General features: G+C 37.5%; 2 protein-coding genes across 3 annotated transcripts in view; both read right to left on the bottom strand.

The window, feature by feature from the left end:
• Positions 1-3,663, bottom strand: part of LOC133443902 (septin-7-like) — a 46,029-nt gene extending 42,366 nt beyond the window's left edge. For both annotated transcript variants that reach the window (XM_061721228.1, XM_061721229.1), the window contains exon 1: positions 3,402-3,663. In XM_061721228.1, coding sequence (XP_061577212.1) covers positions 3,402-3,440 — 39 coding nt within the window. In that variant the 5' untranslated portion in view covers positions 3,441-3,663. The remainder of the gene's footprint in view (positions 1-3,401) is intronic.
• Positions 3,664-8,116: 4,453 nt separating this feature from the next.
• LOC133444655 (C-C motif chemokine 3-like) lies at positions 8,117-11,075 on the bottom strand. Its single transcript, XM_061722525.1, has 3 exons — positions 10,917-11,075; positions 8,880-8,997; positions 8,117-8,795 (listed from the first exon to the last, which is right to left on the bottom strand). Exons 1-3 carry the CDS (start codon positions 10,981-10,983, stop codon positions 8,681-8,683), a joined length of 300 nt encoding a protein of 99 aa, XP_061578509.1. The 5' UTR covers positions 10,984-11,075; the 3' UTR covers positions 8,117-8,680.
• Between the last annotated feature and the right edge of the window lie 1,105 nt (positions 11,076-12,180).

Genomic DNA, 12,180 nt, shown 5'->3' with positions numbered 1-12,180 from the left:
AATAAAATGTCAAAAGTCTCAATAAGCCCTCCAGAATTTGCATCAGCTTTTGAAAAGAAAAAAGTCATATGTCATGTCATCTTTAATTTCTTTTTCCAAACATAGGAAATGATACAAAATAACAGATGCATAAAGATCAAAATTTGACTAGTGATTTAAACGTCGGAACTAGAGATGGAAGAGAGATGCAAAACATCTGTTAAGGATGTCTTTTACAATCCAGGGTTCTGGGAGGCTATAGGGGGCTTTGGGAAGTCAGTGTCCATCAATGGTTTGATGAGACCTGAGTCATTTACATTCCTGGCTCAGTGGATAAGTCATGTCTAGTACCCTCAATGAAACTAGTTAGTAAATGGTTTGGCTCAGGAGCCAACTGTCGTTCAGCTCCAATATTCAAGTCATTACAATCTTTCCCTAAATAATTCCACTCCTCAATGTCAAATATGCAATAGTATATTACAGACAGGCTCTGTTTTCCCAGAGCATCCAGCTATAATTGAAACCAGCCCAAGTCCCCGCTGATATGTGCAGCATGTGTATGGGGTTTTCTAATGAGAGATATCTACCATTCAGTTGCAGATATCCTCAATGTGAATTACGGATATCTGCAACTGAATTACGACTAGCTGTAATTCCAGTTTCAGATATCTACAATTTAATTCTGACTAGTCCTAATTCCAGTTCAAGATATCTACATAGTCCTTTTTAGATATCTTAAATTAAGTTTTGACTAGTCAGAACCAAGTTGTAGATATCTTGAACTGGAATTATGACTAGTCAAAATGACGTTGTAGATATCTAAAACTGGTATTACCGATAGCCATAATTAAATTGTAGATATCTATAATTAAGTTATAGATATTTTGAAATTAATTTCAATTAGAGATATTTCAAATATCTTTAACTTCCATTCTGCCTAGTCAAAATGTAATTACAGATATCTTGAATTAGAGTTTTGACTAGTCAAAGTGACGTTATAGATATTGTAGCGTTCCTGCAGTAATGTTCCTGTATAATGTTGTCATGTTCAGATGTTCTTTTGAATGTCGGCAGTTGAGCGAGTTCAGCGAGGTTTTTGTTCTTTTGGCGTGGTTACGGCCAACAGTAACCCATTCTGTAACAGGTAATAAACTGTTAAACTGGCTAACGCTTCGCTCGTCCTTCCGACACGTCCTGGCGGACGCTACAATATCTTGAATGACGATTCTGACTGGTCACAATGTAATTCTGACTAGTCAAAATGCAGTTGTAGATATCTGCTAGGGCTGAAACGATTCCTCGAATAATTCGAGTAATTCGATTACAAAAAATGATAGAGGAATTTACTCTGCCTCGAGGAATCGTTTAATTTTGCCAGCTCAAAGCAGGTTATTTCGCGCGGACTACATTTAATGCGGCACAACGTGCTGACGGTGCGCACGTTAAAGGGGGAAGAAAGAGGCGGCGGATATGTTTGGTTTTAGTAACATGCCGTGCTCAGGCAGTGTGCAATGGCCCAGACGGGAGACACATGTAGCTCAGTACTTAACTTTTATTTTTAATCCACTCTATATTCTTCTGGTCCGTTCTCCTATATGTCCCCCCTCTAAAGCCTGATTTATGGTTCCGCGTTAAATCCACAGAGCCTACGCCGTAGTACAAGTCAGCCTTCACCTGGTACATACATAGGTTCCTCTAAACATCTGTTCCCGCTACAGTTTTAACTAAAAGAAAATGTGCTCCAATACAGCAGGTCTCATAATTCTATTTTGAACACTACCAAAACTCAAAATCTTAAAGACTTTAAACTTAAAACTTACCGAAAATAGAACTTAAAATTTGCTTGATACAAATGAAAGTTCAATTGAAACACGTGGGAAAAACACCTAATCTCTTAAGATATGTGTGTTATCAGGTGTAAAGGCATTTTTAGGTTAGAAATAAGAACATTTCTTGGTAAGATCCTTAGTTTTTTGAGTGAAGGCGATGAATTTGGTCAACTGGTGTAAGTTCAGGGTTTTTAAATGGACAGCCATGAACCTACTGTATTATATAATTTAGTCTTAGTAATGTCAATTAACATCTAACATCTTATGTATATTTATAATTGCTCTTTAACTAAACAAAAATATGTTTTATCCGATTACTCGATTAATCGATGGAATTTTGGGTAGAATACTCGATTACTAAAATATTCGATAGCTGCAGCCTATCTGCATTGTTAATTCTGGATACTAGTCAAACTTAGCCAATAAATGTTAAAAGGGCTTGCCACAGCAGAGCTGCCCTGCCTTCAAAACACTGACATCTAGGGCTGTTCGATTAATTGATTTTAAATCGTAATCGCGATTATGTAATTAGAACGATGTTAAAACGTGAAACTCGTAAAATCGATTTTTCACTTTTTTTTTTATTTATTTATTTTTTTTACCTTGTCTGCACACATATTAATGATTGATACCATATTAATGATTGATGGAAATACCTCTCAATACCTGCGACAAGTGCCCCATGGGAGAGGCTCTTTAGTGTAGGAGGGGGCGTTGTAACATGCCACCGGGCATCCCTCAAGCCAGATGTGGTAGACCGGCTCATGTTCCTTGCAAAAAACTTGCAAATGTGAATAGCAAATGTAATGACTGACATTACACACCTCTACCTCCTTCATGGGTTGCATTTTTATTTAGCATGCAAAGACCCAGTTTAGTTTAATTAGAAAATGTCTTGTTTTATTTAATTGGAAATATAACTTACTGTATGTTTGCAAGTGCTGATTTGCTGATTTTTTTCCCCCCAGAGATAAAACTTTATATTATATTTTTTTAAACCTTTTTTCAACTTATTTTACAGAGTTTTGCACTTTATTCATTCATTTTTGGTTTAATAAGAGCAAAGTTTGCACTTAAAGCCCAATGGGGCAAATGTTCAATAAAAAAACAGCATATTTGAAATCATTTCTTTGCCTTTTGTCAATTCACAAAATAATCGTGATCCTAATTGAAAATCGGATTTTGAGAGAAAAAAAAAATCGAGATTTTATTTTTGGGCAAAATCGAACAGCCCTACTGACATCTAACAGACATGATGACGTCCAAACAGTCACTCCAGGAAACACGCTGTCCATCTTCACCTATACCCTCGTTTAACGATGAATAAAACACCCACAAAGGCGGATGTGCGACCTCAAAAGTTCCCAAAACGTGTAATTATCAGTAACCTAGGTGTCTTTTCTCCAAAAAGGTGTGGATGATGGTTTATTGGAGTATCTTCTCTGCAAACATCAGATGTGTGTTCACATGCTAGCGCGGGCACAGACACAACAGGCGAGGCAGAGAGAGACGGGTACTTTAGGTAGAAATTAGTAGTTTCACACACAAAAAACAAGCATCCCGTGGTCTTTGTTTGCGGCGGTGATTACTTACAGCGATGCTGGGAACCGCAGTCTCTGGCCGCTCGATCATCGTGCTGTCACCGCCAGCTGAGACGGACTCACACCCTCAACTGAGACCCGAGCACCGAGCACCTCCGGGACCACGACGAGCTGCTTCCCCCGCGGAACAAGCTCTCTAACGCGGAATAAACCAAACCTAGTCGGGCTGGGGACTGAATGAATGAGGCTAGATTACATATGGCCGCTAGCGGACACTGCACCCAGATGGACCACGGTGGGGAAAATATGCTCCAACTGCAGGTTTGTGAAAGACAACACCAGGAATTTAGACCAGGCCACATCCGGTGGAGATTTCCAGAATAAGACGAAATATTTTTTTTTTGTTTTTTTTTTGGGGGGGGGGGGGGGTGGGCAGGGGTTACACCCAGTACTCGAGTTGAGGGGGGATGAGGGAGGATGGCATCCCCCCCCTGAAATAAAAACGTTCCAAATAATCCCCCCTGTAAAACTGCCACCCCCCCCATTCCATCCCTTATGTCATTTCATCAATGAATGTGGTTTTACTGCTATTTCAACATTTAGAGTCAACACCAGAAAAATAACTTATTTGACAACTTTCACCTGTTTCAAGTAAATTTTCACTTGAAATAAGTAGAAAAATCTGCCAGTGGGACAAAATCTTGTTCCACTAGCAGATTTTATTTTAAGTGAAAATCTACTTGAAACAGGTGAAAATTGTTGTTTTTTCCAGTGATGAGTCTTGTTTTAAGTGTAATGAGATTTTTTTTTTACTAAAATGAGACATTTGAACTAGAAATAAGAAAAATATTCTTGTTAAAATTTTGAGTTTTTGCAGTGATCCATGTTACTTATCCTGTGAAGGACAGACATATTGATAAGTTCAGAAAACTGTTTTTTATTTTTGTGTTTTGATGTATTTGATGTAAGCCCAGTGGATATTTAAAGCTTACAGAAGGCTGCATTTAACTGCTGCTATGTCATTCCTGCAGTATTTCTGCAGGTGTTTTGGTCAGTGCTATTATTTGTAATATATTATATTATTTATAATCAGCACAAATTATCTGTCCCCATATGATAAAATCCACCATCCCCCCTGATTTCTTTTTTTTTTACAACTCGAGTACTGGTTACACCCACTATTATCATTATGATTTTTAATTATATAATATGAATATTAAATATGTGATACAGAAATGCCAATCTTTTTAAAATGGAAAGAAAAGGAAACTGAAATGTACAAGTTTCAGTGTAACCTGTAAAGGTCCAAAAATTTGGAATGAGATTGATAGTGCTATAAAAGAGTCTGGATCTCTCTCAATTTTCAAAAAGAGACTAAAACAAAAATTGTTATTAAATGATGTCTTTTCTTATTAAATTATGTCTAATTCTCAAATTATGTCTAATTCTAAAACTATCTGTCAATGTTTATGTACCAATACCTGATGTATTATTTTTACAAGAATATCTTTGTATCTAGGAAATCTGAGGAGGTCTCAGGGTTTTATTGTGTGTGTTTTTTTTTGTTTTTTTTTTAGGTTATAAGGTTATTATATGTATCTGTGTAATTTATTTATAGTTTTTTTGCTGTGTGACTGGGCACCTATTCATGAGCTACAGTTAGCTTCTGGGGAGTCCCATTTTACAAACCTCAATTGATTGTTATCTGTATTTGTGTTTTTAAATTATTTGTGAATAAACTCTGTGAACTGAACTGTGAATCTTAACGGTTCATCTTAATATTTTCTTTATTTTATTTTAAAGACAGTAAATTATCTTAATTTGTTAATATTTTCAATATATTCAACTGACTATTGGGAGCCTTTTCTCACCATTCTTTAATAATTACATAAAGTATATATTTTTTGTCAACTTTAAGTGTACTCAAACACTTCTCAAATAACCACATTCATATACTAAACAGGATATTGAGGTGTATTTAAGCCTTTACTTTTAAGTTCCACCAAAGCACAGCAGCATACTTGTGCCAGTTAATGCATCACAAAAAAAATCAAACTAACACCAGACACTAGGAAATTGATTTTTTTTTTGTTGTTTTATCTGCGTCTGCTGCTCATAAGCTTAACAATAAAACTATTAAATAGTAAGGTTAAAATATGAAACACTACAACTCCAATAAAAACTTTAATGCGAAGTTTGATTAAAATCAAAATCAAAATCTCAAATCAAAATCAAAACCAAAACATCAGCTTTTTTGAAAGTCCGTGGACCCGGTTTCCGGCCTGTTGCTGGCTGTATCTATGCAACTTGACGCAGGTCAGGGGACCGTCTAGACCCGCCCCCAATGGATCAATCTCAAACGTGATTGGTCAGTTAATGCGTGACTGTGGGGCATTCAAGTGCTGCAGGCCAAAAGTGTACTGCCTTCAAAGAGTGTTATACAAAGCATGAGACAAATACCAATACAAAAATAATCTAATGATGGAGACTGGGTGAAAGTGCGTGTGGAACCACAAAGTAAAGAGCCACTTCTCAATTTATCTATATGTTTCTCGTTGTTTAGTAAGCTATTAGCGGAAGAACTGGATACCATGTTTTTAAACTGTTCAATTTGAGGTTAAGTAAAATGGTCCCATTGCGCCCTCTAGTGCCAAGAAAAGCCATCGTCACAAAAGACTCCGGCAGGTCTTTACAATCCTAATCAGCCAAATGAGAACACGTTGGAACTGTCCTTTGAGAGCTGGAGTAGATCTGAGTTGAAGATCTTAGATGAGTTGAGCTCAGAGTAACTGTAAAATTACTCTCGCACATTTGAAGTGTAAACGCTTTATAGAACCAAATTAAGTTCTTAGTTCTTACTATATCACATTTATAGTATTTGCATTTGCTGAATCGGTGGACCATGTGAAAAGGGGGACGTTTCAACTGGAATACTTTTCCTGCTGCAGGACTTTGAGCCGAGACTATCCATTAAGAGGCTGTGCATGATATATAACTACTTGAAAAACTGAAATCGGCTACTTTATTAATTAATTAACTTTCATATGCCTCCATGCGTGTGAGGTTATCTGTTACTGGCATGGTCAGCCACCTCACCTTGTCATTGTCAGTAGTTCTTCACAATTCTTCTTTGTGTCTACACTTTTAACCCTGCGTTGGGATCCAATCCTCACAGTTTTTTTGGAAAAAGCTGCCCAACAGGAAGGAATGTAAAGATCAAGAAGAAAATGAAAATGAAATCCTTGCGGTACATGTTTTTCCTTAATGTGGTTAGTTTATGTAAAAGCAATATATAGCAGCCTATAATGCAGCTCCAATTCGGAAGAGCCTGGGATGCTGTGTAAAATGTTAATACAACAAGATGTAATGATTTCAAAGCTATCATGATGCCATGCCATGGAAACAATATGTGGTTTAGAATCTTTATGCTGAAAGATGCAAGTCTCCCTGAAATAGAGCACATTTTACTCTAAGACCTGTGTTTATATTTCAGCACGTTTCCAGTATCTATAAGTGGAAGTTTCCCATTTCACAGGCACGAATGCACCACCATGCCAACCTTTTGGGCTGAGCGCCGACAACAAGCCGGATGGTTTCTCTCTTCATTACTCTGCAGCATCCATGGTTTCCAAAAAGAGTTTCATGTTTTGATTCGTCTGACTACAGGACTGTAGAGTTTCAAGACAATGGTCACATAAGGCTTCTTCTTTGCATGATAAAACTATAACTTGCACTTTTAGATGGCACAGTAAGGTGTTTTATTAGACTTTGATTTCCAAGAGTGTGATGATTTAAAATTTAAACCAAAAAGAAAGAAATACGAACAATAGAGAAAACCAGTAGTTAAAATATGATTTAAGTTTTATAACTGCTGGTTTGATCACATTTCCTCTGTACTTGCCTCCCTTCACTTGCTTCCTGTTGAATCTAATATTGATTCCAAAGTCCTACTGATCAACTTCAACGCCTCTCATGGTCTTTGTCCAACTTAAATCTGAGATTTGTTGACCTGGCATGTTCCCTTTAGACCACGAGCTCCACAGATAGTGTCTTTTTAACTATCCCCAGATAACAATGGTCACAAAGGGAGATCAGGATCAGATGCACAAGATCTCAGATCATTTTATATCTTTCCTTAAAACTGTCCTTTATTGAAGGCTCTTTGGGATTTTCTGATGAATATATTACATTGCTGCAGGGTATGTTTCCATGGTTACTGCAGCTTTGGCCCATCTCTTTTGGGCTGGATTTAGGGCCCGATCAACGCTGCTCGCAGCTTTAATTCTGAAGTTGTTTCGCAATTTATAAATACTAATTTTATCACATTTTTGGGAAAACTCTGCCCATTTTTATTTCTGAGATGTCCTCTTTTTCATCCAGTCGTGTCACTGTCCTGTTGCCAAGTAACCAAGTTGGTTACCAGATGTTCCTCCAGGTGTTTCTGTTTAGTGCCACTTACTTCTCCAACTTTTTGTTGCCCATTTCCCAATATTGTTTAGATGTTTTGTTGCCATCTAATTCAGCAAGAGCTAATACTTTCCATTAAATGTTAAAATGCCTAACTTTAAACATTTGATGTTTTTTATGTTTTACTGTGAATAAAACATGGAAAAACAAAACTGGATTATATTTAAAGAAATAAATGAAAAAAAGCAAACTACACAGCTTTCCAGCCTGTTTGTAATTGGAGTTGTAGTAAAAGATAACTACATACTAGACTACAAAGAGTTAAACAAAGACAAATAAACACGTAATCTTGGCAGGAGATGAGTTCACATATAGCCTTGCTTTAATTAAAAATGCTCAAACAGTATAAGCATACACAAGTAATTATTTTGTCAAATTGCATTAAAATTGTGTATTCTTTGTAAAAAAAAAAGAATAAATAAGGAAAAAAAAGTAGAAAGCTCTTCAGTTTTATAGCTTATACTCAACTGATGACACCTCGTGGGATTAAAACATTACTCTATAATAGTGAATGTACTTTCATAGGTCACTTCAAATCACAGTGTTGACTGTTAAACTTTACATGTTGTATTAAATAAAAATACACTTTATTCTATAAAGTATCAAGTGAATATGTGAATATCAATACTTAAAAGATCTGCAACTATAACACATACAAATATTTGAGGTACGTGTCAAAAAGAAACAGGTAAAAAAAACAAAAAACATTCAGTTTTTCCTTCAAAAGTCGTTTTGAATCAAAGTCTTAGAATATTTAGTAAATATCATAGACAGAGAGCTGCTGTTTGAGTATAGTTTGAAAAGCTGTAGCATTAAAACACAAACTCGTCCACGTAAACTGGATTAGTGGCTCTGTTTCCATGGTTACAGGTGGGTGGCGTCTCCTAGAGCAACTTTGGCATCCAAGTTGCCGATGAGCTCCTTCACCCACTGGGCTGAAGGCCTGACACACAGCTGGCGGCCCACCACTGTCTTCAGCCTGAGCAGACGCAGGAGGAAGAGGGCGTCAGTGGATTCAGGACCAGATTTATTGACATTGAAGATAACGGTTATTGGTACTTACAAGATGGCAGGGCTGGAGCAGCGCTGACTGGTCTTGACGTAGCCAGTCACTCTGCTTTCAGGCACTGGTTTGTCAATGAAATTGAAGCAGCACTTCCTCGGGCCAGCACCACGCAGACCTGCAAACAAAACCGCTGTGATGAGCAACTCAGCAACACTTATAAATGTGTCATCTCCTTCTTCCCCGCTGGTTGTCTTTTTAATTTCTCCTTGACTTTTGTCCCATGCGTTTTTATTTTAAGGTGGGCAGGGTTTGCTGTCATTTATTCTAGCGTTAGTGACTACTCTGGTATTTTTAATTTCCTTTTATTTTTATTTGAACAACAAATCTTTCTAGTTGCATCAATGTTAAGGCCATTACTTTCAAGGTTACATTCTCTTTTCAGACTTTAGGGTACTCTCCGGAGATAGTTTTCTACTTATTGTTAGGTCAGTATTCACCTTCCAGCTGCATTTTAGTCTCCTCATAATTAATAGTTGACGTTGTGCTCTGGCAGCGAAATGCCATGTGACATCACTGCTTTGCCTGCTTGCTTCAGTGCTGGGCAGATACGTTTTAATGAAAACATCAGCAGAAAAATTCATCTTGTATTTTGTTTGTTCTTATAGAACATTCAATAGAAATATGTTTACAGGTATATGCATGTTTTAGCTGAAGGTTTCACTAAAATCACACAAAGCCACACTTAGTTTCAATCAGGTCTATAATAACTCACATATTGTCCTTCTTACAGTGTAAAGTAATACTATTATGGCTTTTTTTCAAAGCTTGTTTTGTTGTTGTTAAAATACCACATGGATACAGTATAAAAGCATCCATTTTAAAGAGATATATTAGTATTAAATATATGTAAGCAGGAGAACTAATAGTTCTATGTACATATTACTGATACATGGTTACTTGGGGTACTACAGTAATCTAGTCTAGAAGTTACAAACGTGTTAATTACTCTTTCCGCATCACTCTGGGAGAGGATGTTCCTAATCTTTGGGATATTACGGAGATGGAAAAACGCTGTTATACAAACCTGATTAATATGCTGTTTAAATGACAAATCCTGATCAAAAATCCCAACCCCATCTAATCCCTTCCTAATGTGTTTGGGATCAAAAGCTATAACCTCTGTTTTATCAGAATTTAGGAGTAAAAAGTTAGTGGACCTCCAGTCTTAAGACATGCTTGAATTTTAGTTAACAGTTCTGTTTCATCTGGCTTCATAGGCAAATACAGCTGCGTATCATCATAGCAATAAAAATTAATGCTGCGGTTCTGGATTATTCTTCCCAAGGGCTGCATGTGTAAACTGAACAAGATTGGCCCTCGCACTGAACCCTGCAGGAGACTGTAGCTCATCTGTACAGAAGGAGCCTCATGTACATGAACAAACTGGAACCTGTCAGATAGATATGATTTAAACCAATTTAGAGCAGTCCTGTTAATCCCAACAACATGCTGTAACCTGTGCAGTAAAATGCCATGATCTACAGTGTCAAAAGTAGAACCGGAGGTCCAGTAGAACCAGTATGGACACTAATCCCTTATCTGAGGCCATAAGAAGGTCATTCGTGACTCAAACCAGTGCTGTCTCTGTTGCGTGGTGAGTGGAACAGAGAGCCAGGGAAGTCAAAATCAAACTAATCAAGAGGACACCAACTTTCAAAATAAAACAGACAACAAGTCAAACACAGAGTCAAAACTAAAGAACCAAATAAATCAACAAAAGAAACTAAAAACCTTAAAGAAAATCAAAACCCTAAGTTTCTCTGCTATGGTGTATTCTGAACCCTGACTGAAAAACATCAAATAGACCGTTTCTATACAGGTGGTCTCATAACTGACTTTAACTACCTTTTCCAGAATATTTGATATGAATGGAAGGTTGGAAATTGGTCTATAATTCGCTGAAATGTCTGGGTCAAGAGAGGGCTTGTTGAGTAAGGGTTTAATCACTGCACATATACTAATTTAAGGATAAATCGATCTGTCATCCTCAGATTTAGTTGATTAAAGTGATTATATTTGGAAGTTTCTCCTTACCTTCAGTCAGAGTGACCACGGCGAGCATCAGCACAAACACAGACAGAGAGAGACGAGGGGCAGCCATCCTGAGGTGTGTGGTGGTTGTCTTCGCTGTGTGGTAGAGGATGATGGTTGTCTTCGCTGTGTGGTAGAGGATGAGTCTGAGCTTCTGTTGGGCTGCTGCTTCTGCTGTCCAAACTCCATTTGCCGCCACATTTATAAGGAGACATCTGTGACGTGTTGTTCCGTGACCTTTTGTTTTCCTCTCACTTCAAATGGTGTTTTTTCATTAGTTAATTTCACTTCCTTATACAGACTGTCATAATGAGGAACTCTTTAAAACGTGCTTTCCCGTGAATTAGATTGGGCTTGAGAACAATCCCTCAAAACTGCAAACTTTCTCTGTGGAACCCGTCGCCACATTAGGGGATTTTTTAAACTTGTTAGCTGAGCCGGCTACGTGCATTCTTTAAATTCCATTCAGGAATAACTTTATGGCAATAAACATGGAGCTGCTGAAAGGATGACTTGATGGATTGTTGTTATCATTGTTATAAAATACAACTCTACATCATGGGAAGTTACACAGAGCAGTAAAACCAGTTGGGGCATTCTGGAGGGTTTTTTCTTTCCTTTCTTTTTTTTTTTGATTGGGTAATAATGATAACATCTGTGGAGTGGACTGAGACCTTATCAATGCAGGGCCTCATATAGACAAACAACCACACACACACACACACACACACACACACACACACACACACACACACACACACACTCATTTCTATGGGCACCTTAGAATGATCAGGCCTGTTTTGAATACCCGGTAAAATCCAACACAAGCACAGGGAGAAAGACTCCTGCTGGGATTCAAACCAGGAACCTTCGTGCTGTGAGGCCACAGCGCTAACCTCTAAGCCATTGTGTGGTTGTGTCACATCGTCAGGAGTGGGGGTGGATGTGTTGAGGGTAGGGTTGCCACCTTTCAGAAATAGAAATAAGGGATGCCCTGATTTCAGCAGCGCAGGAGCCAAAAAAAAGCCCCAAAACTTCTAAACTGAATAAAAATGTGTTTATTTTATATGAAAAAACAAAATGCTTTGATTTAAAGTTTAAAGTGCTTTAATAGCATTGAACTTGCATGACTGTACAGACAGCCAACCATATAGCAGCTGAAATAGCCTCCTATGCTACGTATGTCCATATCAGCCCAGATGTAATATAGCCTACAGGTGAAGAATATGGTGTAAAAGTTAATTTATTTCAATAATTCAACTAGAAT

Source organism: Cololabis saira, chromosome 5 (genome assembly GCF_033807715.1).
Source record: "Cololabis saira isolate AMF1-May2022 chromosome 5, fColSai1.1, whole genome shotgun sequence".
In the NCBI taxonomy this organism is placed as follows: domain Eukaryota; kingdom Metazoa; phylum Chordata; class Actinopteri; order Beloniformes; family Belonidae; genus Cololabis; species Cololabis saira.
The sequence above is the reverse complement of the archived record's forward strand: the minus strand, read 5'-3'. Positions and strand labels throughout refer to the sequence as shown.

Bases quoted from the DNA above. Each gene is read 5' to 3' on its own strand.
- LOC133444655 (XM_061722525.1), bottom strand. From the start codon at position 10,983: ATGGCTGCCCCTCGTCTCTCTCTGTCTGTGTTTGTGCTGATGCTCGCC. The intron at 8,998-10,916 runs GTAAGGAGAAAC...TTTTGTTTGCAG, and splicing joins CGTGGTCACTCTGACTGAAG to GTCTGCGTGGTGCTGGCCCG. The intron at 8,796-8,879 runs GTAAGTACCAAT...GCGTCTGCTCAG, and splicing joins TGCTCCAGCCCTGCCATCTT to GCTGAAGACAGTGGTGGGCC.